Genomic DNA, 26,978 nt, shown 5'->3' on the forward strand with positions numbered 1-26,978 from the left:
CTGAACAGAGAAGTGACATGATCTGATTTACCTTTAATGGATTGCTATGACTGCTGTCTTGAAAATAGACTTTGCAAGTCTCCAGAGTAGAAGCAGGGAGACCAGTTAGGAGGTTATGGTAATAATCCAAATGAGAAAAGTCAGACTTTGATCAGGGTGGTGGCAGCAAGGGTGGTCAGTAGTTGGATTCTGGATGTATTTCAAGGTTAGAGCCAATAGGACTTCATGACAGATTGGATGTGGATGGTGAGCAAGAGTCAAGGATGACTTCAAGATTTTTGGTTCAACCAAATAGAAAGAAAGAATTGCCATTGTTTGAACTGGGGAAGAATGTGAGAAGAACAAGTCCAGGGAGAAAACTAAGAGTTCAATTTTGAATGCATTGAGATCAGAGAGGGGGATACTGCTTTTCAAAATTTCTGAAGTGGAATCCTTCTGAATCACAGTAACATCCAAGGTGTGACCTTGGAGTTGGGTATCTAAAAGTGAAATAAAGTGAAGTCATTTTGACAAAAGAATTAGAACTTTGGAGATTGAAAAGCTAATGAAATCTCCTAGGATGGTCTAGGATGGTGGCCCAGCCAGGTGAGGAAGGAACAGGGTCGAGCTGCTATCACCATTAGGATACAGAGATAGTTAGAAGTCACACAAACATTGCTTTGAGGTGTGCAGAATTTGAATTGGGTTTAGATTTTGAATCTAAAACATTAGAAATAAGCAAAGTAGTAAAATAATCACATTTGCTGAAACACACAAGAACATATTACAATAAAGCTGTACATATCCAGGGGATGCCTGGGTGGCTCCGACAGTTAGGCATCTGCCTTCAGCTTGGGTTGTGATCCCAGGGTTCCGGAATCAAACCCCACGTTGGGCTCCCTGCTCAGCGAGGAGCCTGCTTCTCCCTCTCCCTCTGCCTTTCCCCCTGCTTGTGCTCTGTCATTCTGTATCAAATAAACAGAAAAAATCTTAAAAAAAAAAAAAGGAATATCTCCAGATGAGGTAGATTTATATAATCCCACTGTAGCATGGATCAAAAACAGTGGATTGAAAAAGAAATTCAGTTAACTTGCACAATTTAATCTTAACTGCTTTATTAAAAACATTTTTGGAAAGACATTCATACTTGGGTTTTAGATATGTTTAAAGCTTAATGACACCATATAGCATTTTAGAAACCCTGGGCCTGTGACATTTTAGGAAAATTTCCAATAGCCACAAAAAGTACCCTCAACCCTATTTGCAAGTCATGTTTCCAAATTCAGTTCTTAACCAGAATTAAGAAGAAACAATAAGGATGACAAGTCAGTCCTCTAAAGCAGGTATAATAAACCTCTAAGTTCAGAAACCGATATTTGATAGAAACTTTTTTTTTTGATAGAGACTTTTAAAACATCATACCTGGGGGCACCTGGGTGGCTCAGTCAGTTGAGCATCTGCCTTCAGCTCAGGTCATAATTCCAGGGTCCTGGGATTGAGCCCCACATTGGGCTCCCTGCTCAGCGGAGAGTCTGCTTCTCCCTCTCCTTGTGCTCCTTCTCCCTACATGTGTTCTTTCTCTCTGTCATAGATAAATAAGTAAAATCTTTTTTTAAAAAAAAGGTAAATTGTTAAAAAAAAATCATACCTGTGAGCTGATAGATGTTATATAATCATCAGAATTCATTAAAGACTATTGAAATGATAATCCAGGTTTATACAGGTTCTGTAGATATAGATGGATATTTATCTATTTGTATTAAGACTTACTTGAGAATAGAAAATCAAGAAAGCTTTTATCTTACATTGCCAATTACTAAATGAAGAGAAAAAGATGAGATAGCTATATAATCTTTTAAAAAAAAATCACTTTGTTTCTGAGTGCTAGTAACTGAGTCCAAGCTTTTAACTCTATAAATGCAACCTAGGTAATCTCCATGGAACTGGATATTTATAATTTAGTTTATAATATTGAAATCTTCTTGCTTGTGGAAATTATATGTTTGTAGTTGGTTAAAATATTCAACATGTATAGATTTCATCTTTTAGTTCAACAGAAAAATATAAGTGACATTGGTGGTTGAATTCCTATTAAAGTAGCAAAGACATTTCCCAAGCATACATAATTCATCTGCTGAATAGGAGATGATTCACCTTTCAGTGACTTCACAGGTGTCAAACAAAATAGGTAAATCATCTTCCATTCATTTTTTCTCCGATGCAAGTTTTAAATAAAAATTTTTATGAAAAATATAAAAATATACATATATAAGTATACAACATGTCCATTGAGAAAATGAATTTGCATCAACTTCTGAGTTGTGAAGACTATGTAATGTATATTTTGTCAAAAACAACTAAACTGAGTTCCTCCTAACTAAATCAGGAGGGGGAGAAATTCCAAATCAGGGTTGCATGCAGTACTGAATAACACGAAGAAGATCGTATTATGAAGTGGTGTCCAAATAAAATGGACCCAAGAGAAGAATAAAGAAAGAAACCTACCCTTCAGTGATCTGAACAACACAAACATGTGGCTGTGAAACTCAGGCAGCTGGTTGGCAAGGAGATCATCATCCGATATTCATGGCTCATGCTGGGGGTAGCCATGGGGAAGAACAGCCTCAGTTATTTGTCCTGCAAGAGTCCACCCAGTGGTTGTGCCAATGTGCAAGCTTCTGACTGCACTGAGGAGCCAGTCCCAGGGGAGCAGTGACCCCGTTTCTAAAGTAGTGTCAGCACTGGTCTGTCTACGGTGTTACTTAACAAATGCATTGTGAAGCTGCTGGTTAACACTGGTCTTGCTTTGGCAGCCAGTATTCACCCCATAATTTCCCTTCTTGTGGGAAGAGACAAAGTAGTAACGATTATTCCCCATGAGTCTACAATTTGAAGACCTATTGACAGAGGAGATGAATGGGTAGAGAGAATAGGGCTAGGTTTTAAATTTGGATACAGGAGACTTAAGGTAAAATTGATCTGTACACATGCAGCTCTCTTCCTAAGTGATGAGGATAGTATTTTAAGAAATTAAGTCTGAAAGTAATATATAAATGTATTAGGACAAGGAAAAAACTGGTGTTACAGAGAGCTAAAGGTTACACCAAAAATCTAAAAATTAATACTTTTGCATCGCCTTGCAAAGAGTTTTGCCACACACCTCATTTGATCTTTGCAATAATTTGTGGGGTGGATATGAAAGATAGTATCTACACAGATGAGACAAGAAGCTGGAGTAGTTAAGTGACTTGCCCAAAGTCACACACCTGTGATTGGCAGAGCCAGGATTCCCATCTGTCACATCTGATCCTACTTCCATTGCTCCTAACATGATTGTATCGTGCATGCAGGAACGGAGAGTAAGAGACAACTCAGAGATATTTTGAAATAACAAGTGAAAGAAACTGGCAATGGATTAAGCAGGAAAGGTAGGGTGCCTGGGTGGTGCAGATAGTTGGTTGAACACTGACTCTTGGTTTCGACTCAGGTCATGATCTCATGGGTCATGGGATCAACCCCCAAGTCGGGCTCCCCACTTGGTGGGGATTCTGTTTGAGGATTCTCTCCCTATGCCCTTCCCCCCACTCGCTCACACACACTCTCTCTCTCTCTCTCTCAAACAAATAAATTGATCTTTTAAAAAGAAAAGAAAAGAAAGCGGATAGGAAAATGTGATTTGCAGGTTTGTAAAGTCTGAAGATGATGGGATTAATAATATCATTAGCTAATGTTGGCTACATGCTTACTCTGTGCCACACACTCTACCACACACTATACTGTATTACCTCATTGAATCCTTACAACTCTTTGGTGGAGGGAGAGGGATGTATTACTGTTATCCCCATTTTAGAGGGGGAATACGTGAAACTTGTTCTCATTTTTAGAGGAAGAAAAAAAAAATCAAGGTGTTTGCTCCAAGACAAGGTAAAGCTCAACTGGACTTACTGGCCTATGTTGTCTGTACTTGGGACCTGAGTCCCAGGGCAATGGTTTGGTGTTTTTGTGTGGGGGGATGTAATTATGCTCCCAGCCACGAAGTAATCAAGCTGGGCCATTGTTGGTTATGATGTTTGCAAGTCTAGCACTGCCAAACTGTTTAATGAATGCCTCTGAGTACTTCATCCGTCATTGAAGTAGGCTGCCTTAAATAGCTGGTTTTGCCTTGGCTCAGGACTTTAAAGTGGTCAGCCAGGTAATCCAGGTACATAGACAGGAATGCTTTCCTCCTTAGTTATTATTTTAAAATAAAAGTATAACTAAGTATAATTATCAAGTGACTATTAATATAAATATTGAATTTATGTAGAATTCACTATTTAGACTAAAACTCTTTATTTTTTAGACTAAAACTCTTAAATACAATTATATTCCTTCTTAATCGTTATCAATCACTGTCCAAAGTAAGCTGGTTTTGCCCTTAAGATAACCGATTCACACATTTTACCTTGTCCTGAGCCTGTGTTGGTACCCAGGGTCTGTCTGACACCCTGACTGTCCACACCTCCCTCTAATCTTTGAATTATTCTGTAAACTCATTTAAGACTATTTGACCCCAAAAAAAAACCCTTCCGAAATTTCCTGCTTTCAATCCTGCTTCCCTGTTCTCTTTTGGTCAAGCAGAGAAAAGAACAATTTTACATATCAAATAAATAGTGAAAAAAATCACAAAGCTTTTCCAAATAGTAGTTTACCTTACAGCTCATTTCTAAAGGTTCCAAACTGTATCTCTTTAGGTATCTACCTGCTAGTTATTTATTCACTAGGCTGCATATAGCAGTCTCTTAGCAACCATAAATTTCATGGAAAAATCCTAACTCTTGTCTGATACCACCTGTATTTTAGAAGTTGGCCCTTTAAAAAAAAAAAAAAAAGGCTTGGAGTTATATAAGCAAGAAATGCCAGAATTTAGTTCTTTTTGAAAATAAATTTAAATTAATCATAACAATTTTTTACAAGGTTATAAGTAGTTTCTTCCCAGTGGCCCCTCACTCTGAGGTTGTATTAGAGTTTATACTGGCGGGAAAGCTCTGTTCACTCCCACGGCAAAGGATCATGACTGTAAGTGTCTTTCTTCCTGATTCACTTTAGGATTGTGAAGATGTCCAGTCCCAATCTGAACATTGTGACCTTACTTGGCAGTTGTCTGACTTACAGTAGTGTTTACCTCTTTGGAATTCAAGATCGAGATGCGTTAGGAGGAGGCTCAATGGAAACTCTCATTCAGGTAGGTTAAATCTCAAGTCTTTGTTTCGAACAAAATGTCCAACTTTTGACATCTTTTGAATCAGCATCCTTGTAGGTGGTGGTTATCTTTATCCTTGGAATGGGCCCTCTCAGAGATGATCACTGGAATTCTGGGAGACATCCTGCCCCAGTCCTATGTGGACCAAGGCTTTGCAGATGAGAACGACAAAGGTCCCTCTCATGCCTCTTGCTTCTGTCCTTTCCCCCCTGTAGATAAGACTATCCATGCTGTGCATTGGGACCTCCCTTGTGTTTGGCCCCATTCTGGGGAAGAGCTGGCGACTCTACAAGGTGTTTACCCAGAGGGTCCCGGACAAGAGAGTGGTGAGTAGTTAGCAAGTACATACTGCTTGATTGCAAACAGCAGCTTTATTATTGATTAGAGCTAGAGAAGTTTGTGTCCAATTGCTGGGTAGGCCCTTTTAGGGCAATCTGAAATTCCTACTCCTCATTTCATATCTTTGAGTGGTGTGGCCTCCTAAGTCCCCACACATGGAAAGCTATGTATCAGTGCTCTTGGGAGATAGCTCTTTGAACATAGTTCTGCTTCATATGCAATCCAGGACTTGGTACCACCGGTACTGTGTAAGTTGGCCAACATCTGAAAGCAGCATGAGGGAGAACAAGATGCTGAGAGACTGTCGCCTGGCACAAGTGTGAGCTGAAAGTGGAGTGAGGGACAGTGATTACAGAGAAGCTGTAGCAAGTAAGCGGTTATTGCCTTTACCAGAGCCGGGTTCTTTTCCATGTGGAAGGCCATTCTTGGCACTAAGAAGAATGAGCCCAGAGCAGTGAGCAAGGAAGAAAATACCCGTTCAGCAGATAGAATCAACCCTAGAAGCTTTGTAGCAGCCAGGTCACCTACATTACCCTGACATCAGATGTCATTCTGACCACATTTCCCCATTTATCAGGTTCCCTGCCCAAACCTCAAAGTCTGATCATCAAATTCTTTGGCTATAGGCCCTACCAAGAACCAATATATCACTCAATTGAAATTTACTTCTCTGGAATGATTTTTTTTGCAAACATTATTCAGTCATTAGTCAGTGAATATTTATGAAAAGCTCAGCTATGAGTAACCATACTGTGAAAAAAATTGACTAAAGGACAAGAAACCCATCTATCCTTTTAGAACACAGATTCTTTTGTTTAAAAAAATGGCTTGAACTGCACATATTTAAAGTGTATGATTTGATGAGTTTTGACATATGTATACACCCATGAAATGTGTATAATCTGTAAAAGTTTCTTCATAAATCTTTATCATCTTCCCCTCTTGTCCAATCCTAACATCCATCCCTATTCCCAGGCAACCATTGTTCTACCTTCTGTCATTATAGATTAGTTTGCATCTTCCAGAATCTTGTATAAATGGCAACACACAGTATGTACTTTTTTTTAAGAAGATTTATTTATTTATTTGAGAGAGAGAGAGCATGCATGTGCATGAGCCAGGAAGGGGCAGAGAGAGAAGCAGGCTCCATGAAGGCAGCCCGATGTGGGACTCGATCCCGGACCCTGGGATCATGCCCTGAGCCAAAGGCAGATGCTCAACTGCTGAGCCACCCAGGCGTCCCTAAACTCATGTTCTTAAAGGATGTTGTTCTATAGCTTTCTTTTCTTATAAAATCTTTTTCTGGTTTTCATATAGTATAATGCCAGCCTTATAGAATGAATAGGAAGCACTCCCTCCTCTTCAGTTTCTGGAAGAGTTTGCGTATAATGCTATAATTGGCATTCCCATATGGTATAAATATCTCACAATAGTATGCTTCCATTTCTCCCTCTCCAGATCTTTGTGTTGTTTTCACTTCTACATATGTTATAAGCCCCACACAATTGTTACTCATTTTTGTTTGAACGGTTATCTTTTAAAGATATTTAGATAATTAAAATCAACATATATTTTTTCCATGAAAGTAATATTTCCTTGAATAGATTCATATTTTCACCTGCTATAATTCTCCTTTTCGTTTAAGGATATTAACATTCTCATACAGGTGTTCTAATGCTGAATTCTTTTAGCTTTTGTTTATCTGAAAAAGTCTTTATTTCCCCTTTGCTTCTACAAGCTACTTTTGCTGGATGTAGAATTACAGGTTGAAGCTCTCTTTTCTACTTTCAGTGTCTTGAACTTTTCATTCTACTGTCTTCTCACTTGGTCTTGTATCTGATAAGAAATCTGATGTCATCCTTGTCTTTGTTCCTCTATACATAATGTGCCTTTTTGCTCATTGATTTGATTTTCTTATTATCACTGGTTTTGAGCAGTTTGATGAAGCAACCGATGACTGATGTGTTTTTATCTTACAAACACCATGAATCATGTAACTAACTGGTTGTGCTTCCTTTTTTTCATTGGTCATCAAAAACTCAGATCCACATTTCTGCCCCAAATCATGAAGGCTATGTACTCTCCTCACTTGACCTTTCATCAACCTTTCACCCGATTTTCTCTTTTCCTTGATATTTTTCATCCTTTCATAGTATATATTTTTATTAATTTTATTTTTGTAGTTACAGAAGTAACACATCCTCTTTGTATTAAGTCAAATGATTTGTGTATGTATAAAGAAAATGCTAGTAATCTCTCTTCCACCACTCTCATCTTTCAATCCCACCCTCCAAGTTAATGGTTGTTAACAGTTTTCTGTGAAAACCTCCATATCTCTCTATATGCTCATATAAACATATCTAGAAATAATAGTGTTCATTTTATAAGGCCTCTTAATCCTTTGTGAGGAAAGGCAGGATATGGAAAAGATAAACAAATGAAAACGTTTGATGGTGAAGGTGATGATATGGACATAGACACCATTGCATATCTTTGGTGTGTGTGTTTCATCTTTGATGGCTGAGTGTGAAGCCCCCTGGGAGAGCTGACCCTGGAACATTTAGCTCAGAGCCCATAGTGAACTGCAGCTCCTGTGTCGTAGAGCCACAAGCAAAAGAAAGTTACAACCTTGACTCTTTTGCAGATAATCAAAGACCTGCAGCTACTGGGGTTGGTTGCAGCCCTGGTGGTAGCTGATGTGATCCTGCTTGTGACGTGGGTGCTGACTGATCCCATCCAGTGCCTCCAGATTCTTGGCGTCAGTATGACGGTGAGGGGCCCTATCCCTGGAGAAACTACTGCCCAAACTGGGAGAACTGGCTTCTGTGGGTACACGGGGGTCATTCTCCCAGCAGCACTCATTCTGTGGTCATCCCATCAAGAAGATAAATGACCCAAGAATGAGGGGAAGTCAGGAGCTGTGGCTGCGGTGGATGCCTTGCCGCTTGTCTGCAGGCCCTGCGGACCACTCCCACGGTTCGGCTCCACGTGTCTTCCAACAGCCTCCACTGGGATGTCAGTGCCCTGGCACTGCCGGGCAGTTATCTCTGCTCTCACATGACCAATAATGAGAACTTTCAGCTACAGGAAGATGACTTCCCTTAGTTATTGAGAAGTAAAAGTAGTAGTATTTTGAGGTGGTCTTTGGAGTCAATCAGCCCTCATTCCAGTCCCATTTACCAGCCATATGTTCCTGACAAAGTCATTTAAGCCTCTCAAAGGCTCTGTTTCCTCATAGGTAAAGTAGCGATGATAGTGCTTCCCCTTCCTAGAGCTGTGGTGAAGATGAAGTGAAACAATGCAAGGAAAGGGCTCAGCTGTACCCAGTACATAGTGTTCAATTAATGGAAAGTGTTATAAGTTTCCAGCGTCACAAGAAGCTGAAGAATACAGTGGAACCTTGATATTGCAGACTGTTAACCAACAGCAGAAGCATGATATGAAAATAATTTGAAATTTTGCTGATGCGCTAAAATGAGTCACTGTGGTAGCAACACACATGAGGATTAAACCCCACCACTACTAAGCATCCACATGTCAGCCAGACTTTATTATCTTGTCCTTTCACTTTCATTTAGATTCTAATAGAGTCACCTAAATGTTATAGTTTTTACATTTTTTAAAGATTTTATTTATTAATGAGAGAGAGAAAGAGAGAGGCAGATTCACAGGCAGAAGGAGAAGCAGGCTCCATGCAGGAAGCCCCACGTGGGACTTGATCCTGGGTCTCCAGGATCATGCCCTGAGCCAAAGGCAGGCGCTAAACCGCTGAGCCACCCAGGGATCCCCTAGTTTTTACATTTTAAGGGGAAAATCACATGCGAGGGAGAGTTCGCACTCCAGATGTCCACTAAGATTTCCTGTGTGTTGCTGGTAATTGTGGGTTCTCTCAGTCCTGACTCTGTGTACTTCCTAGGTGACAGGGAGAGACGTGTCCTGCTCTCTGACCAGCTCACACTTTTGTGCTTCCCGGTACTCTGATGTCTGGATTGCTCTTGTTTTGGTATGCAAGGTTGGTAACCACATCTCCTTAGTTTATAATCTATCTGTCATCAACAAAATAGCCACGAAAAGGGAATTATAGGAATTAATGAGGTGATTCTGCAAAGAATCTTGAAATCAGAGTAAACTTCTATGATGCATAAATCTCAAAGTCGTGACCCTTATTATTTCTCTATTTTTTACTTGCTATGGGGGTCATTTTTCCAACTCTTTGGACTCCCTGATTCAATTTTCCCCTAAATCATGTGAAATTCACCCACTGTTTTTCCCATTTCTTCATCTGATTTTTTTTAAAATTGATTTGGTAATACCAGTTTTCTCCCCAACTCCCTGCAAGGGAGATTATGAGGAGACATATTATCCAGCTTTATTCGTTCTCTTGAGTGCCCTGATTACCCTCCTTGTGTTTTTCTTCAAGATTTGGGTCAAAGTATCCTGCTGCTTTCCACTGACCTTTCTCACTCTGATTGGAAGCAGGGCTGGCCCTCAGACAGATGGCAACATCCATGGTGTCCTTTGAGTTGTTCCAGCTGCCTCAAAATGTCCCCATGCTGCCCTGAATCTCCCACAATTAACCTCATTTGTCTCTGTGAGACAGCAAAAGTAGGATATTATTTCTAGCAGGTACAGGATGCCTATACAGGGCACTAAAGGAGGTTCTTAAAACCAACTATCCTATTAGCTGATTTTAAGCAAAGGAAAAACAGAAAATCTGGCTGTGAGGGGTCTAGGACAGGTCTATTTCAACGAATAGGGCAAGTCCTGAGTGGCAAGAGGCTACCTGTTGATTCTCAGGACAGAGAGGCCCGGTTGACCGATTGCTGGCAGAGAAGGAATTTTTGTAGAAATGTGTTGTCTTTAAAAGTAAATTTTACTCACTTTACCACTAGGAAAGTGTTCAAGCGGCTGCTTCGGAGAAATAGGACTGGGATAGGGAAATGTTGCTCTTTTTACTATGTGCATATATTACTTTGATAGAAGTGTTTTTAAAAGAGAACACTGGGAAGTAAACAGCTCTTGGTCTCTAGTTTCTTCTTAACAGTTAAGAAAATGAACTTCAGAATATGACAGGAGAGGGTTTGAATTCCGATTCAGCCCCTTCCTAGCTGACCCTAAACCTCATTTCACCTCTCTAAACCTGGGTTCCCTCATTCCTAAAACGTGGATGATGACAAACATCCTCTCAGAACTGTTTTGAATTTCAAAAGACTAAGTGCACGTTAATAGTTTTCATCCTTTCCTGGTCTATGGGAAGAGCTCAATAAATGTTAGATATTATTATTATTAATCCTCCACTGCCCCATAGACTGTTCTGAAAACACAGTGCCTCTCTCAATTTCTTGAGCTCAAGAAAAAAATATGTCCTCCCCAGGACAGAAACTCAGCACTTACCCTATAGCAGTTCACTTCGTGATTCAAGTTTATTTATTTTCTCCATTGCCTTTTATATAACCCCATTTCCATTTTATTTCACTGTAATATCTTTCTGAAGGACAAAGAAAGAAAAGGGGGAAAAGAGTGCTAAGCATCAGAAAACTGACTGAGCCAGCCCTCCCTGGGCTTCCTGGTCAAAGAGCAGTTCCTGAGGATGACTTAAATCTTCACATTAAGGTCCAGGACCCTCCATCGAGCCTGACAACTACCACAACCCCACACTTCTCAGCCATGAATGCCAATGACATACAAGTATTGGACATGATTTACTCAAACACAAGTCATGGATGTAGAGAGGCTTTATTTATACCAAGTTCTGTTTTGGCAAGTGTTTTAATGGAGTTAAAACATTTTAGAAGAATGAGATGTGAACATTTCAAAATCATAGAATTAATTTTGATTAAATTATTAATGATCCAATCTGCCACATGTCACCTGAAGGTGTCAGTTACCCAAAACTCAGGCCCTACTGGCCTGACTTGTGTGTATTCTAGTCACTGAAGATCTCAGGATGGTCACCTTTGGCCATCAGGCTCCTCCTGGGACACTGGGCATTAGGGACACCCAGAATGCATCCCTGCCATGTTGACTCCTTCAGCCAGTCCTCCAAAAAATTATCTGTAGGGCCGTCCTTGCAGGTAGAGTTGGTCAAATCATGTGATTTTAGGGTCACTGGCAGGTACCCTGCTGATACCTGACTTTGCTTTCATTATTATGCTTCCCACCCCCACCTCAGTCCTCTGGCTTTGTCACACCCTCTCTGACAAAACATGGACATTTGTGTGCTTGCCTTAAATCTCCCTACCGGACTGAGCTTCTTGAAAGCCAAGAGCATGACTTATTCTTTGTAACACCTTTGCCTATCGGCACCTAACATCATACTTTGTACGTAGTCAGACGAACATATGTTGAAGCTATACATTCTGTATTATTGATTACAGCTTTGATTTCTGTTTAAATGCAGCTCCCTCTAAGAGAGGAAACACTTTAAAGTGCTGTAATTTTCTCTGTAGTACAAGTGAAAAATCTGAAGGCAGTTTTAAATTCAGGGGAAAGAAAAAAGAATAGGGCCCTGGGTTCCTGGTGGTGGGGGCAGGGAGTGTCACACACAGGATGAAGGGTATGGATAAAGCCTTTATTGCCTGTGCTTGCTCTATCGTCTTGCTTAGGTCCCAGCCTGCCTTTGTTCTCTTTTTCTATCTCCCATAAACACCCACTGGCACAGAGCCGCTGCTAGCCTATAGAGATCCTTTGTGTAAATTAGAAAAAGGCATCCCTTCTAGACAGATGCAATCTTGCAGGTGCAGGGCTTGGCAAGCAGATGGTGCCTTTGGGAACATAAGAAAAAAAAAAAAGCCCATTCCTCGGGCTCTGCCCCTGGTGCGGCACATGGCTTGACAAGCAGACCACGGGCTGTTTCAGCCTCTCAGTGCCTCTCAGCTCCATGTAGTGCAAAACCACACAACGGGTGTGGTCATCCTTACCACCAACAGCACCATGTGCCCACTGCCCTCCTGGGGCCCAGCAGCCCGTCCTGTAGACCTCCCACCCACCTACACCATCCTATCCTGTGCCTTGTCCCAGCAGAGTCCTGTCGGATGGCTGACTTGCTGACCTCCAATAATAAACTAATTCCCAGTGAAAGAAAGGAAAATAACATTAATTTCGCACCTATTAGATGTAAGGGGCAGCCCTTAGGGTCTTCTCATGTGCTATCTTAGTAAATCTTGCTAACAGCCCTTTAAGGTAAGTATTATTATCCCTATTTTAAAGGTGAGGAAATTGGTCCCAACCCTACTGCTCCTTGACACTGGGCCTGTTGTTACAGGTCTCTCAGCCCCTGGTTTTCTTCTCCATCTCCAGGGCCTGCTGCTGCTATACGGCGCCTACCTGGCTGGCCTGACTGACCACGTCAGTTCTCCTCCTGTGAATCAGTCTTTAACCATCATGGTTGGGGTCAACCTCGTAGTAGTGACCGCTGGGCTTCTCTTCGTGGTCACCAGATACTTGCACTCCTGGCCCAACTTGGTCTTTGGACTCACATCTGGAGGTATCTTCGTTTGCACAACCACAATCAACTGCTTCATCTTCATTCCCCAGGTATAGTCTAGGGGGAGAATTTGGCAGGCTAGTCCTCTGTCATTCCAGAGGCTTCCCTGGACGTGATGAACTGCTTGCTTTCTTTTCTACCAAGATTTTTGGGTACCATTTCTTGGAGAGTCAAAAGAAAGGCAAGTTCCTCATGAGCCAGCTCTCTCTGTTCTTCCCTCCTCGCTCTCCTGGCGAGGACAACTCTGCTGTCACTCAGCAAGGAGAGCAGGCCCGAGTGGCTGAGCAGCTGTGGCAGCTTGTGTCCACCCCTGGCGGGTGACCTCACAGACCTGCCTTTCCACCCACCCTCTAGTTGACTTCACTCATCCCCAGTTCCCTCTTCTCTTTGATAATGTCATTTCTTTCACTAGCCTGGAAGTGAGGAACCTTTCTTTCTTTCCTATTTGAGATGGCACATTCACAGAGAAAAATTCATTCAGAAATGTACGCAATTTAAAATGCTTTTTCTTTCTTTTTATTAGAAGAAAATATAGAACATTTTTTACCATAAGGAGAAATAAAAACTGAATTAAAATGTATAATATGTATAATATGAGAATTAAGGGGAAAAAAATCAAATGAGGGAGGAAGATAGAAGCAGAAATATCCAGACAGCAAAGAGAAAGAAAGAGTCAGAGAAAAAGGAGAAGGAATCCGTGGGCTCTGAAAGTGATGTTAAATTATTCATGTTATGCCCTAGGGTACCACTGAGCCACATATATCTGAGTTAATGAACTTGGCATTAGGCACCTGTCCTGTTTCCCTTCTAGATCTCTTTTTCTTCCCCCGAGGCCTCCTTCATCCCACTGCTCCCTCTAGACTCCATCTTGATTCCCTTTGCAGCTTGAAGTTGACTGTGAATGACTTCATGAGGGAGCTAACTGATAATTAAAGTGTTGGCCGAGGGAGGGTCATGACTGCACTCTGGGGCACGATGGTGTGACACAGATATAGGCCTTTACTCTTCTTCCCTTTCATAAATCTTCACTGAAATATTCTACAGAATAAACAAATACGGAAAAATCTGTAGCAGCAACCCTAAACACCAAGGATGGGAATTGCATCTGTGTTAGAAACTAGAGGAATTTTTGCTGAATCTCTACGTTATAAGAACTAGATGGGAAGAAACCATGAGAGCTGAGGCTTAATTGTCTGGGGCATAGCAGGAAAGGGCTGTTCCCCTCTGAGAGATGGGGAAAGGGATGTGGGCAGGGGCCTTTTGTGTGACCCACCCCTTAGGTTCTGTGGCCATTGTTGTGGATTGGTAACCCATCCATCCATTGCTAACCCCTTTCTTTCTTGCTCATCTCTACTACACAAGCTGAAAGAGCTCAACACTTGCTTTGAAAGAGCTCAGGTTGCTTTGCCAACCTCCCTATGGCTAGTGGTGCCCATGTGATATCATTTTGAATACTAAAGTTTTCCTGGAAGGCTTATGAGAAAACTTTTGCTTTCCTATAAAGCACCATCACCTATTTTACCTTCTTCCTACCTTGAATGTTTGTGATGCCTGGAGCTATGGCAGCCATCTTGTGACCACGAGTGAAAAGCAAAGCAAATTATATTTACTGTACTAGGAAACTATAGCTTTTCTCATGTAAGACTATAAATTCAGGAGGAAAGGACCTATGAAGACATTCTGAAGTTCACAAGAAGAGGACCCCAAACTTCTGAAGATTTGGAGAGCAAACATCCTCTGAAGTAAGATAGTTCTTAGAAGAGATCTGATTTGTCTTGTCAATACGATTCAAAGGATATTGCCTCTTTTCAACTAAAGAGAACCATCATGAAAAGGACATAATCTTAGATCATGAAATACTGAATAAGGGTGAAAACTATTGTGTTAAACTTACAACCCCCATAAAAGCATTGACGAGGCAATTGGACATGGCAATATACTGAATTAGTGAATTAATTTAAGGAAACAGAAAACAAGGAGACATAAAAAATGAGAGATTAGTTAAGAAAATATGGAGAACAGGGACACCTGGGTTGCTCAGCAGTTGAGCGTCTGCCTTCAGCTCAGGTCGTGATCCTGGAGTCCTGGGATCGAGTCCCGCATCGGGCTCCCTGAAAGGAGCCTGCTTCTCCCTCTGCCTGTGTCTCTGCCTCTCTCTGTGTGTCTCTCATGAATAAATAAATAACATCCTTTTTATAAAAAAAAGAAAATATGGAGAACAGATCTAGGATACAATTTAGAGCTGATAATAGTCACTGAAAGACAACAAGATAATTTGGGGCAGAAATAATCACCAAAGAATTATTAGAGGAAAGCCCTCCTGACCTAAACAAGACTCTATCTGAAAATTGAGTCAATCTACAACCTCCATGACGTGGCCCTACTGTGTCTTCCCCCTCCACACCCACCTCTGTCCCTTTTGCGTCCTGAGCCTCAGATGTAAGACCTCCACTCTCCTTGGTGTTTGACTCCTCAATGGTGATATTTAGGGACACTCTCATCTATACACAGACATAAACATGCAGGACAAAGTTCAGTGTCGAATCTAACTTCCAGGCTTGACCTAAGCAACAAGTACTTGGTCTGTTAAAGTGGGAGTAGAAATGGAAATATTAGGGGATACAGGAACTGGATGGACAGACAGCGTGGGCCTTTCTCTTTCCTTCTCTCCGACTCACTCTGCCTTTTCCTCCTAGTGGTCTTTAGCTTCCATTCTCTCACTGTCTTTCCTCTTCTATTTTCTGTCTCATGCTTTTTCTCCTCTTGAACTGACCATGATCTAAAACCAAAAAATAGATTTTCTAGCTTATTGTAGTTTAGGTTTAGGGGGTAAATTCTTTCTCAAAATATAAAAGTAACTGAGGCTTGTCGGGTTTTTGTATGCCTCTGAATTGACTTTCCCCTCTGGCTCAGTGGCCTTTGGTAGAAGAAAGATTCTCCCTGTGAGACCTGTACTGTGTCTTCCAGGAAAATAGGACAGCTGAACAAATTTGGAAAGGTTTGTGAGGAGAGCTGTATGGGAAGGGAGGCAGCAGGAGGTGGACTGCCTTCTTGTAGCTACTAAGCCTTCAGACTGGACTGATGGGAGGGGCTCATGAAAGCAAAGGTGCGGATGCCTCCGGGGCAGCTAGGTGGCGCTGGAGAGCTAAGTGAAATGGGTGACCTAACTGAAGAGGCAAGTGGGCCCAGGAGCACCCTACACCGGCCCTCAGGAAATGCCTAAGTGTTTATGCCACACACTGAGGTCATCACCAGCAATGAGCCAGCCTCTGCTTTTGTGACCTGAACGCGACCCCATCCCTAGACAAGCTCCCCACCCCCCTCCATCCCTTTCTCTCTGAGAGGCAGGTGGGTTCTGAGATGGGACATGGTCTTTTTCCCCCTGAATCCCCAAAGTGTGTCATCTGCTCCTCCATGAAGGTGTCTACTCTGCCTTGGAGTCGTCTGTATACATCCCAGCGCCCCCCTAGCTTTCTAAAGGAAAGCTTTCTTCATGTGTTCATGTATCTGTACATCCCACATTAACTGCAGGAAACCCGTAGTTCAGCACACGGCCCCACCTCCCAGTCTAGTGGGGAGCAGATGTGAGAGGAATTATAATACATGCGTTAAGTGCACTTTGCACTTTTTGAAGCACAAACTGAAATGAGGGGAGAGTGGCATCAGATAAGAGGGGCCCATCGGGTGAGCTTACAGAGGCCCTGGTTTACCTGGTAGAGATTGAGAGTCAGTCCCACTGTTTAGTGTCCTGTTGCCACTATTGAGTAGCTTAAAACAATGCATATTTATTATTTTGTAGCTCTGGAGGTCAGAAATCTGAAATGGGCCTTATTTGATGAAAATCAAGGTGTCAGTAGGTGTGTGTTCTTTCTGGAAGGCCTAGGGGAGAATGTGTTTCGGCACCTTTTCCAGCTTCTAGAAGCTGCTGTCATTGACTCCTGGCTTCTTCCTGCATTTTCAGTGCCAGCAGTGTGGTATCTTCACATCTCTCTCTTTCTGACTCCTGCTTCCATAGTCACATCTCTTCTTCTGACTCTCCTCCCTTCCTCTTATAAGGACTCCTGTGGTTACCTTGGCCTGGCCCAGGTAATCTAAAATAGTCTCCCCTCCTCAAAATCCTTAAGTCAGTCACATTTACAAGCTTGCTTTCACCATGCGCAGTAACGTATTCACAAGTTCCAGAGATGAGGAGGGAAGAATATCGTGGGGGAAACATTATTCAGCCTACCACACCCACATAGCCCAGATGCTGAGAAAACAAGAAAATGCTTGTCCTTCTGAGGAAGTGCCACAGAGAGGTCCTGAAATTGTGACCTGAGAGTCATTTATGGCCATAGTCCAGAAAGCCAGAAGGGTCAGGTCTTAAGGGCCAGGATCCAGAAAGGGGAGGAAGAGGATTTAGTCAAGGCACCCCTGGCTCCACCCTCTAGCTTAGGGTGAGACAGCCCCGAAGCCCTGGTGGTGCCCTTACACCAATGTTGAGCAGTTTTTCCAGCAGCAGCCCTGCAGACAGGGCTCAGACTGGGGGTGCTGGGGGAGAGAAAGGAAAAGCTCTACTGCTAAGGAAACAAGAGGCCCTATGAGGAAACTGAGACACCGCAGCACTCTAGGGTGAGTGCCAGGAGAAGAACACTGGGAGGCTGCTGTACCCACTGAAGACCACAGAGTGAGCCTGAGGTATCAGCCTCCAGTGACTCCAGAATAGCCACCCGAGCTGATGGTCCCCTGGGGAGGGGGACTTCAAGAAGGGCATCTAGAGGGGAGGGTCCTAGGCTGACCCAGCACAGACCAGACCACCCAGACTCCCTATACCATGACAGACTCATGCTGAGTCAACAGAGGACCCAAGAGGACTTGGGTGACAATGTATTACAGTCGATGGTGGGAATTTAGAATCTTGTCAGATTTACCAAATTTGGGTTACACTCCATAGTCAAAGCTTAATAAATGTTTGATGAGTAAGCAATAAATTCCAGGATCCCTGTGAGGCTCCCCACAGACCTCTTAGCATCATGTCTAGAGCCCAGGTGCCAGAGTGCCCAGCGTACATGACTAGGACTCTTAATGATGAGAATTCCTCAGGGGAGAAAAGAAGGGTCCAGCAGGCGGTTGCTCCCCACCACCTCCTGGCCTTCACATTACTGGCATTTGCCACACAGAGACAAACACCCCAAAGGCCCAGGAGCATGCCCCTGTTTGTGAAGGTTCTATATTCACTTCCGTCCTTACAAAATTAAGCCAACCCAAGCTTCCACAGATTGTTTCTCAAAGCCAGTTTCTCTTAAAAACCCTTCCTTAGGACCCCCACAATTCACAGTCTTCGTCTTCATTGGCTGTGTGAGGATGTGCGGTGTAGCACTGTGTCATGGTTACAGCCGGGGCCGTGCTGCTAACTAGCTGCTGAGCCTTGAAAGGTCATACTCCTTCTGAGTCTTTCCTCATTTGTCAAGTAAAAAGGACAGTGAGATCTCAGACCGAATGTTCTATCATTTCTCTTGATTTTTATTGACATTTGTGGTTTTCTATCTGTCTGAGACTTGATTATTGATTTGGGTTAGAAGTCCTCCGGCAGGGAGTGGGCTTTCAGTAGCAGTAAGCACACCATTACTCCACAAATGAGAATAATTAAGAACAGTTTCTTACAACTAAAAGCAGTTTCATTTGAAACATACAGTGTTTAGATTGCTTAACCCTGTGATAAACTCTGGCTTGAGAGTACGGCTCTAGAAGTATCCTTCAACTCTGGTTTGCCTTGAGCAGTCCAGCAATGGGTAGGTGGATGGGTCAAGTAAGATGATTCTATTTGATCTACCTGTCATCTTCCTTTGGCATTAAAAAAAATTTTTTTATTATTCTTTTCCTTTGGCATTCTTTAATAATGACCTTAACCTTCTCCATACCTTCTGTTATTACCATTTAGGAATTTTCCAGAGTGAAGTACCTTTTGAGGAGAGAATAATTTGAATGTATGTGTGTATCTGTGACACTGTCATTCCTTGGTATTTTCGAAACAGAGCAAGAGAATGTGTTTCTGGGGAATGTAATTAAATAAATAACATGTGTTCTTATATCTAACAGCTGAAGCAGTGGAAGGCATTTGAAGAGGAAGACCAAACAATCAGACGCATGGCCAAATATTTCAGCTCTCCCAGCAAAAGCTTCCATGCCCAGTATGGTGAGGAGCAGAATTACCACGCTAGAGGAGAGAGAAACTCTATGGACAGACTCCTCACAGAAGTAAGCTAGAGCCCTGGCTGCTGGATTCTCTATCAGGATGAACTCCCAGCATGCCATGGTAGATCTCAGATGTCTCATTGCTAGCATTCTTTCTTATTTTTCTATTCACCCACTTCCTAGCCACTTCTGCTTCTCTCAGTCCCAGACCAAAAAAAGAAAAAAAGCAAAAAAAAAAAAGCTCAGCGTTTCCCCAGGGACCCTCCCATCACTGACCCTCACCCACTGCATTCATTCACTGGCCAGATATATGCCAGGCATCGTGCAAAGTGCTTATGAACAAAACAGAGTCCTTACCTTATCCTCACGGGGGTTAAAGTCTACTGGAGGAGATAGATGTTGACCATGTAAACATATAAACTGTGAGAAGAATTATGAAGGAAGAAACCAGAATGGGAAACCAGAATAATGGGCCAAGGCAAAGAAACCTAATTTAGAATGGTTGAAAAGACTCTCTGAGCTGAGAGCTGAAAGTTAAGTACAAATTGGCCAGGTGCAGGGAAAAGCGTTCCACACAGGGGGAACAGTGTTGTAAAGGCCCTGAGTAGTAGTGGGTCCCGGCTTCTTCCATATGGTACATTCTCTTTACTTAGAGTAGTGCCCTCATTTCCAAGATCTTATGGGGCCCATTACTGTCCTTCCCAGGTTCGAACTAGAGATTTCAATCCATCCTACCAACCCAGAAAGTCCAGACGTGTCCAAAGATGAGGTGGAGGGCTTAATAGGGCCTCTGAATATCATAATAGCAACAGGGGAGGACTGGGCCAAACCCAAGCCCCTTTTTCCTTTGTTCTTGGGCCAGAGTTGGCACCTCTCCCAGAACTGGGCAGTGTGATGTGGGCCTGAAGAAAGCACCTGGAAAAGCTTGAAGCTGCACTGCCTCAGAAAGGAGGCGCAGGACCCAGAGGAATTCGTTTTTCACGCTAACTAAATTATATTTCATATTTTTTCAGCATAGAACATACCTGCATAGGTGCTATGTGGGAAACTACACTTGTTTGTAACTGGCCTGACCCCTGGGTATCAGTTGTCCCTGTGTGAGAGGACGGTGTGATGGGGACCTAAGAAACACAGCCAGGGAAGGGGCTGGCCTCCCCACGCACCCACCGCCTGGGCTCCTCTACTCCCTCACACCACACCCTCAGTTTGGAGCCTTTTAATCCATCAGAGTAATACTTCTCCACTTCTTTGCTATTTATGAAGCATCCGGGACCTTATTTCAAAGCCAGATTTCTTGCTACCTGGCAAGGGAGTGAGTAGCGTTGCCTTTGATACTCTGTGAAGTCTTCAAAGAAGCATTTTTTTCTCCAGCGAAACAGAAGGCTGGAAACTTGGCGAGAACAGCCAGGATGGTTTTTATTCACAATCAGCTAATGTTGGAACAGCCAAGTGGCCTGACTCTTTAGCCTTATGGTAATTTGTGACGTGCTTTTTGTATCTCTGCCATGCTACCCTGTTTCCCACGCAGTAACTGAATCTGCTCCATCCAAAAAGATGCTTTGAGGCTGCAGAGGAAGGGCTCTAATAGGGAGCAGATGCACAGGCAGTAAAATCCTGGCCGCCTCCTCCTGACGCCCTACACCTGGAACGTCTTTCCCAGAACAGGCCTGAGAACAGGCAGCCTGTCCTAGGGCCACTTTGCAGGCCTAGAGAGCTTGCAGCCTCTGAGTCTCCAGTTCCAGCACTGCCTGGTGGGTAAACACAAGGATCCCTCCTGTTTCTGGATGTGAACAGACCCTGCCTCCAGCTCCTCGGCTGCACATCCCTTCTATGCAGCCTGCTCCACAGCCCCCTCTGTCTCCGTGTGTCCTCTTCACTGTCCCATGATGCGGGCAGTCCATCTTCTCACTCTTACCCCCCACCCCGACCCTGTGGCCAGAGGTCACCCAGAGGCTGCGTGGGCAGCACGCGTCACTGACTTGCCAGGCTGCAGGAAGGCCAGCAGAGAGAACCTTGCCAGAGGTTGAAGAACCTCCCTTCTACACTCCAGCAGAGGAAGTTCACTGCCTCGTTTTCTTCCTTGAACCATAGAGACAAGAGGGTGACTCCATTTCTCCATATGGCCTGCATCTTGTGAAACACACCTGTGGATGTTTTGCTTCCCCAGGTGTGCCAAAAGTAATAATTAATAAGCTCATTTAAATGTAGCTGCCATGGTAGGTCCGATTTTGGTGGCAATGGCAATGCCTCACACCACGCCTTTAATTAGTAGGCAGCCTCGGTGAAGACCAGAGTCCCACTTCCTTTTCTGGAACAAGGGAAATTTACTGTTTAGGTTGACGTTTCTAAATCCGTCACCAGTCAGCTTCAGATGTTTGGTTTGTTGGGAGAAAAGTATTCTTCCCAACTCAGTGTTTACCCTATTTTTCTACACTCAGAGGAATTTGTGGCACAAAAACTCAGCGCTAGGAGTTCACTCGCTGGGGTGGTTGTCGTCAGCTAATGGCTTCCTCCTAACTCGGTGGGGCAGTGGCGACCTCCTGAAACCAGTATGAGAGTGTGCAGGGTGGGCTTCAGGGGGAGGGGCTGGTGAGGAGGAAGAGGGTTGGGGTCCCTCCTGGGCAGCCAGCTCAGTCGTGCCCATGAGATCCTCAGAAAGATAGCTGGCACCGCCCAGATATCATGAAGAGCCCGAGTGAATGGTGTGGTCTTACTCATCTGCTCTACTCCTGGTGAGTCCCTGAGTCATCTACTTCCCCCGGCCTTACCACTCTGCAGGTGAGCAAGGGGAGGATGGAGGCGGCAGGAAGAGGCAGGTGCTCAGCTGCGAGTCCCTTCCGCTTATTCACCAGTTACTCACTGGTCCTGGACTGTCTTCTGATGATAAAAGAAGGAGACTAAGCCAGGAGGACACTGGAGTACCAATATTTGGAAAATCATCCTCCTGCTCATAATAGAGAATGGGAGACCTGCTTAGAGTTGCTGCCAGAGGACTGTCCTGGACTAGTTTACTTAAGTTACTGCTCTCTTAAAGGGTCATTTCTGGGCAACATTCCCATATCAACTTGAAAAAAAATAGGTTCAGTCCACAGATGACTTGTTTCAGGTAGCCTAAAGAAGGGAAACCTTCTTTTATTTCTAGGGTATAATAAATGCAGGTCCAGATGCTCCCCCTCAGCTTCTAGAGAGGATGACAACAAGGAGGTAGCATTGGGTATTTGGACTTGCACTTCCTGGAATTCAGTGTTGTATTATTACCCCCAAACTCTGTACCCTGAATTGTCTTCCCTAAGACTATCCATTCTCCTCTGTGCTCCACTACTTTTGAACATCAGAAACCTCAGAAGGTGGACAGGAGTTCTGAGCTAGCTGATCACCGGCTGTACCAGCAGAGGCTGCTCAGAGCACACCCACCAGCGCCCCTTCCTCCTACTTCCAGCCCCCTGATCTTGCAGTTAGGACAGGCACACCACAGCAGCTCTCACCTGCCAGCCCTCCCGGTGCAGCCTGTTTATCAGCTGACAGCCGTGCAGCAGGTAGGCTGCTCCACAGAACTGCCCCAGGCTCATTCATGGAGGCTCCATGCTAGATCTACTAAATCAAGCTATCAGAGATTTAGTCCCAACTATTCCATTACAAAGAAAAAAAGTTTCTCCAGTAATTCTGGTGCCAGCTCTTCTTTAGCAGATACCAACAGCTAACGGTGCCACATGGTAGCTTTGGCGCCCACCCCTGAGGTCCAACCGGGGGAGGTGATCACACCAACCTGAGAATCCTGTTGCACCCCTCCGACCCCTAGCTCCAGTCTTGTCTCTTTGGTGCAAGAATCTCCACTCTTCTCTGTGTTCCTCCCAAATTTCCTAGGCTGTTTAGCAAGAGGCAAAATACATATTTTCTCATACATCCATCCCCTTGAGATATTCCTGAAATTTATCTGTATTTTGCAAAACTGTGATAAACCCCCGAGTTGGGCCATCTCAAACATTATCCAGAATGTGTCCCACAGAGCGATCTGACCCTCTAAGTCTGAGTAAAGGGGAGAGGGCATTGCAGCAGCCAGCAAACAGCTCCTGTGCTGCCTCTGACTTCCCTTCTCATAGTGCCACGCAGTCTGGGGATGGGGGCGGGGGTAAGATCACCCAACGGTAAGCCCTGGCTAACCTTTTGTGAGCACCGGTATTGCGCTAAGCACTTCACTTCCATCCTCAGAGGCTGAGATCACCAGCCAGGACGTGGAGGGACTAGGATTCAGACCGAGGTTGTGGAGCCACTCTTTCTCCAGCTTGGGAAACAATGTAAAAAGCCTCGGAGGCATCCTTTATTGATGGTTTCGCTTTTGTTTCGCAGAAAAATGCTATGATTGAAAGCCTGCAGGAACAAGTAAACAACGCCAAAGAGAAGCTAGTGAGGCTGATGTCCGCTGAGTGCACCTTGGACCCCCCAGAGCGCACGGCCTCTCCCCACTCTTCCCGCAGCAGGAGCCGCCCGCTTGCAGCCTCTGCCCACAGCCTGGCAGCTCGGGGGCCTTCGGAAGGCCCCTCTGACCCTCAGGACGATACTAGTGTGGACCCCCGGGGCTCCTGGAGCACCTCAGTGTCCTCCTCAAATGGACAAAGCCTGGAAGGGGAGGTCAAGGACACCAGCTCCTCTACGGGGCACAAGGAGAAAACCTCTAATTTGGAAGACTTTTCTGATCATTTAAATTTGGGCTGCAGCCAGAAGCAACGGCCCGAGCAAAGCCAAGGTGAAGAAGGAAGAGCCCAAGTACCCATGGCCCCCCACCAGAGCCTCATACCTGGTGAGGAAGGCCCCGGGCCCCGGAGACAGGGGCAGCTGGAGGACTCAGAGGAGCCCCACAAGCGGCTGTCAAGGGTCAATTCAGTCATCAGGGAGAAGCTTCAGGAAGTCCTACGGGATCTGGGCCGGGGCCCCGAGGCCCCCCTCCCCTCGCCCCTGCCCTGTCCCCTGCAGCCCTGGCCAAGCAGTGCCACCCACGGCCCCCAGCAGGTGCCCCCCTCCAGGGAGCTGGGCTGCAGCCCGCACGTGGTGAGGAGCCGGCGGGCGGCACTGCGGGCTCGCCCCCCCTTTCCGGGCTCTGTACCTTCCTACGTGGGGCATCATGCAAATCGGACTGTGTCTGGGGTGCGCAGCGGGCGGCTAACCGTGCAGAAGAGGGGCAGCGCCGGCCTGGCCCCGCAAAGTGCTGAGCCCAGAGCCCCCAGACCCTCTTCTGGGAAGACTTCCCTACCCGCAGATCACCAGGGCAAGCAGGGGCCCCCGCAGGGTGGCAAACAAAGCGGGACAGAGCCCCGGGGGCCCAGCGCGGGCCAGGCAGCCTGTCCTTACCGGCCTCCTGGCCCTGACCAGGGGCAGTATCCCGCGGCCCCACACCTGTCCAGGGCCGCACCAGGGGTTTCTGAGCGGCGGCAGCTGCTGGCCCTGGGCTCCGCGCCTGGCCCCTACCTGGACACGGAATCCAGCAGTTCGGACGAGCTCTTCTGCCGCTGCCACCGGCCCTACTGTGAAATCTGCTTCCAGAGCTCCTCTGACTCCAGTGGCAGTGGCTCGTCCGACAGCGACCCTGACCCCGCCGGAGGGCTGGCTTCCTGGGAAAAACTGTGGGCCCGCTCAAAGCCTATCGTGAACTTCAAAGATGACTTGAAACCCACACTGGTGTGAAAAGCATGCGGAGTGGGTCCGGATCTAGAGGTGGGTTCAGGACAAGCCCCACCAAGGCCCGCAGGTGGAAGGCCAGCTCTGGCCTTTGGGGAACACACCGCGCCCTGAATTGATCGAGTCTTTACCACGTCTCAGCTCTGCTCCCTTGAGCACCGTGCTACCCTGAGCACTTCTCCGTTTATCAAAAGAGGGGTATTGCCTGTCTTGTTACTACCTCACAGCATTCCTATAAAAGACTCTGGTTGAGTGACGATAAAAAAATAACTTTTAGATAAAAGGTGCTAAATGAGCACAGACAGTCTTCCGTCCTGGTCAGTCTGTATTCTATAAAACACTTCATATATACCGGGTGGAAAACTGTGTAGACATACGGATGGAGAGATGAAAGTTTCTGCAGAACCAGAGTTGTAGACTGTGACCCATCAAACTGGCCTTCTGATGGATGGACTTGCTAGGAAGGAAGTCTCATATTTTTGGGTACCCCACTCTTGACAGGGGATGGTTTTATTTCTGCTGAAGTTTGTGAACAATACCACCCCTCATTGCCAGCTTCTGGCCAGACTCAGAGTCCCCTTTACACCACTATTTGAGGTGCAAGTCTTTCTGCCATGATGGCATCTCACCCATCATCCCTGAGCCTGTCAGGTCTCCATGTGTGCATAGGCTGCCCAGGTCCTGCTCCTGAGCTCAGATGACACCAGGGGCCTAGACCACCTCCTGGTCCCTGTGGCCCATCCCTCTGACTCTTCCAGCAGTACAGTTTTGTACTGGACAGGGGCAAGGGGTGGGAGAAGCATACACTGGCAATTTCTGATGGGGTATGTAGGAGAGGCTCTAGGCTCTGTTTATCAAGAGCCCCTGTTTTGGTGCTGTTGGGATTACATGACCAACAAAAGCTACGTAAACCTGGAAATAGAAAATGGGGAAACATGAAGAAATGGGGGAGAAGGCAGGAAAGAAAATAGGTTTTGAGCATTTAACTTGCGTCTAGCATGGTACTTGATATAAAATTTCAGTAATTCCTTATGATAACCCTGTGAAGTAGGTACTCTTGTTCCCATTTCACAGATGGGAAATATGAGGAATTTGAGGCTTAGAGAACTGAGGTAACGTCCCCAGACATCACACTGCTAGAGAATGGCCCCCAGGGGACTTGCGGGACTCCCAAGTTGGCAGATTTCCCTGAGGGCACGTCACTTCACTCATTCTCCTGGGAGTGGCCAGCAGGGCTTGGCAGGCCAGACAGCGGAGCAAGCGTAGTGTAGGAAGGCCATGAGGTGCTCACCCTGCAGTTTCAGAAGACAGAACTGGGTTCCTGGCCTCAGGCAGCAGCCGTCCACTGCCTCGCTGCCCCAGGGGCCCACACTCACTCTTAAGGGAGCGAGGGAGTTGGTGGAGAGTGAGTGCCAGGAACTTAAGCGCCACCAGTGCCACAGGGAAAATGCAACTGGGTCCACTTTGCTTTAAGCAACTGTTGTTTACAGGCTGTCCCCTGCCCCCACTCACTGTGTGTTTGTCTTTGCATATACATGTTTGTGTGGAGTTTGGGCCTCATTAGATATGCACGGAAGGGGGTGTTTGGCTCCAAATGTCTCACAGAAGATTTATCCTGAACTCTCAGGGCTGCCGACACTTCAGGAATCTCCAGACACTGGACTGGGAAGCCCTTCTGGTAACACGGATTCCTCTATCGTTTACTTTTAAATACAAATGTCATAATTTATTCTGTGTGTGGGTTTGTAGTTTCTACTTGTGCTGTTTGTATGCTGTCCAAGTGATACCTTAATAAACGAGAAATGGCTCCCCAAGCAAGTCTCTTCAGAAAGTGTCGTCTCATGCCGTAGAGGAGAGAAACAAGGAAGAGTGAACCACCAAGGGAGTGGACATGGAGCAGCGGTCAGAGTTGCCCCTGGCTCACAACAGGTTCCAACTATATCTTCTACCAAACTTGCGTTTGTAACAGATTCTTCTATGGTCTCCCTGTGTGGCTTCCTATCCCAGAAACACCTGCCCCAGGGGTTAGAGGAAACTATGGAGAACCTCGACTCTTCCCGTGGCAGGGGCTCCTGTGGTTGGGCT

The 26,978-nt window shown here is 45.1% G+C and overlaps 1 protein-coding gene across 3 annotated transcripts in view; it reads left to right on the forward strand.

The window, feature by feature from the left end:
* The window catches only part of GPR156 (G protein-coupled receptor 156), an 84,101-nt gene extending 57,377 nt beyond the window's left edge, over positions 1 to 26,724 (forward strand). For all 3 annotated transcript variants that reach the window (XM_041774020.1, XM_041774014.1, XM_041774030.1), the window contains exons 4-10: positions 5,068 to 5,203; positions 5,437 to 5,547; positions 8,205 to 8,330; positions 9,477 to 9,572; positions 12,860 to 13,096; positions 19,125 to 19,283; positions 23,568 to 26,724. In XM_041774020.1, the coding sequence (XP_041629954.1) occupies positions 5,068 to 5,203; positions 5,437 to 5,547; positions 8,205 to 8,330; positions 9,477 to 9,572; positions 12,860 to 13,096; positions 19,125 to 19,283; positions 23,568 to 24,899 (2,197 nt within the window). In that variant the 3' untranslated portion in view covers positions 24,900 to 26,724. The remainder of the gene's footprint in view (positions 1 to 5,067; positions 5,204 to 5,436; positions 5,548 to 8,204; positions 8,331 to 9,476; positions 9,573 to 12,859; positions 13,097 to 19,124; positions 19,284 to 23,567) is intronic.
* Positions 26,725 to 26,978: the final 254 nt, after the last annotated feature.

Source organism: Vulpes lagopus, chromosome 1, assembly GCF_018345385.1.
Source record: "Vulpes lagopus strain Blue_001 chromosome 1, ASM1834538v1, whole genome shotgun sequence".
NCBI classification, from domain to species: domain Eukaryota; kingdom Metazoa; phylum Chordata; class Mammalia; order Carnivora; family Canidae; genus Vulpes; species Vulpes lagopus.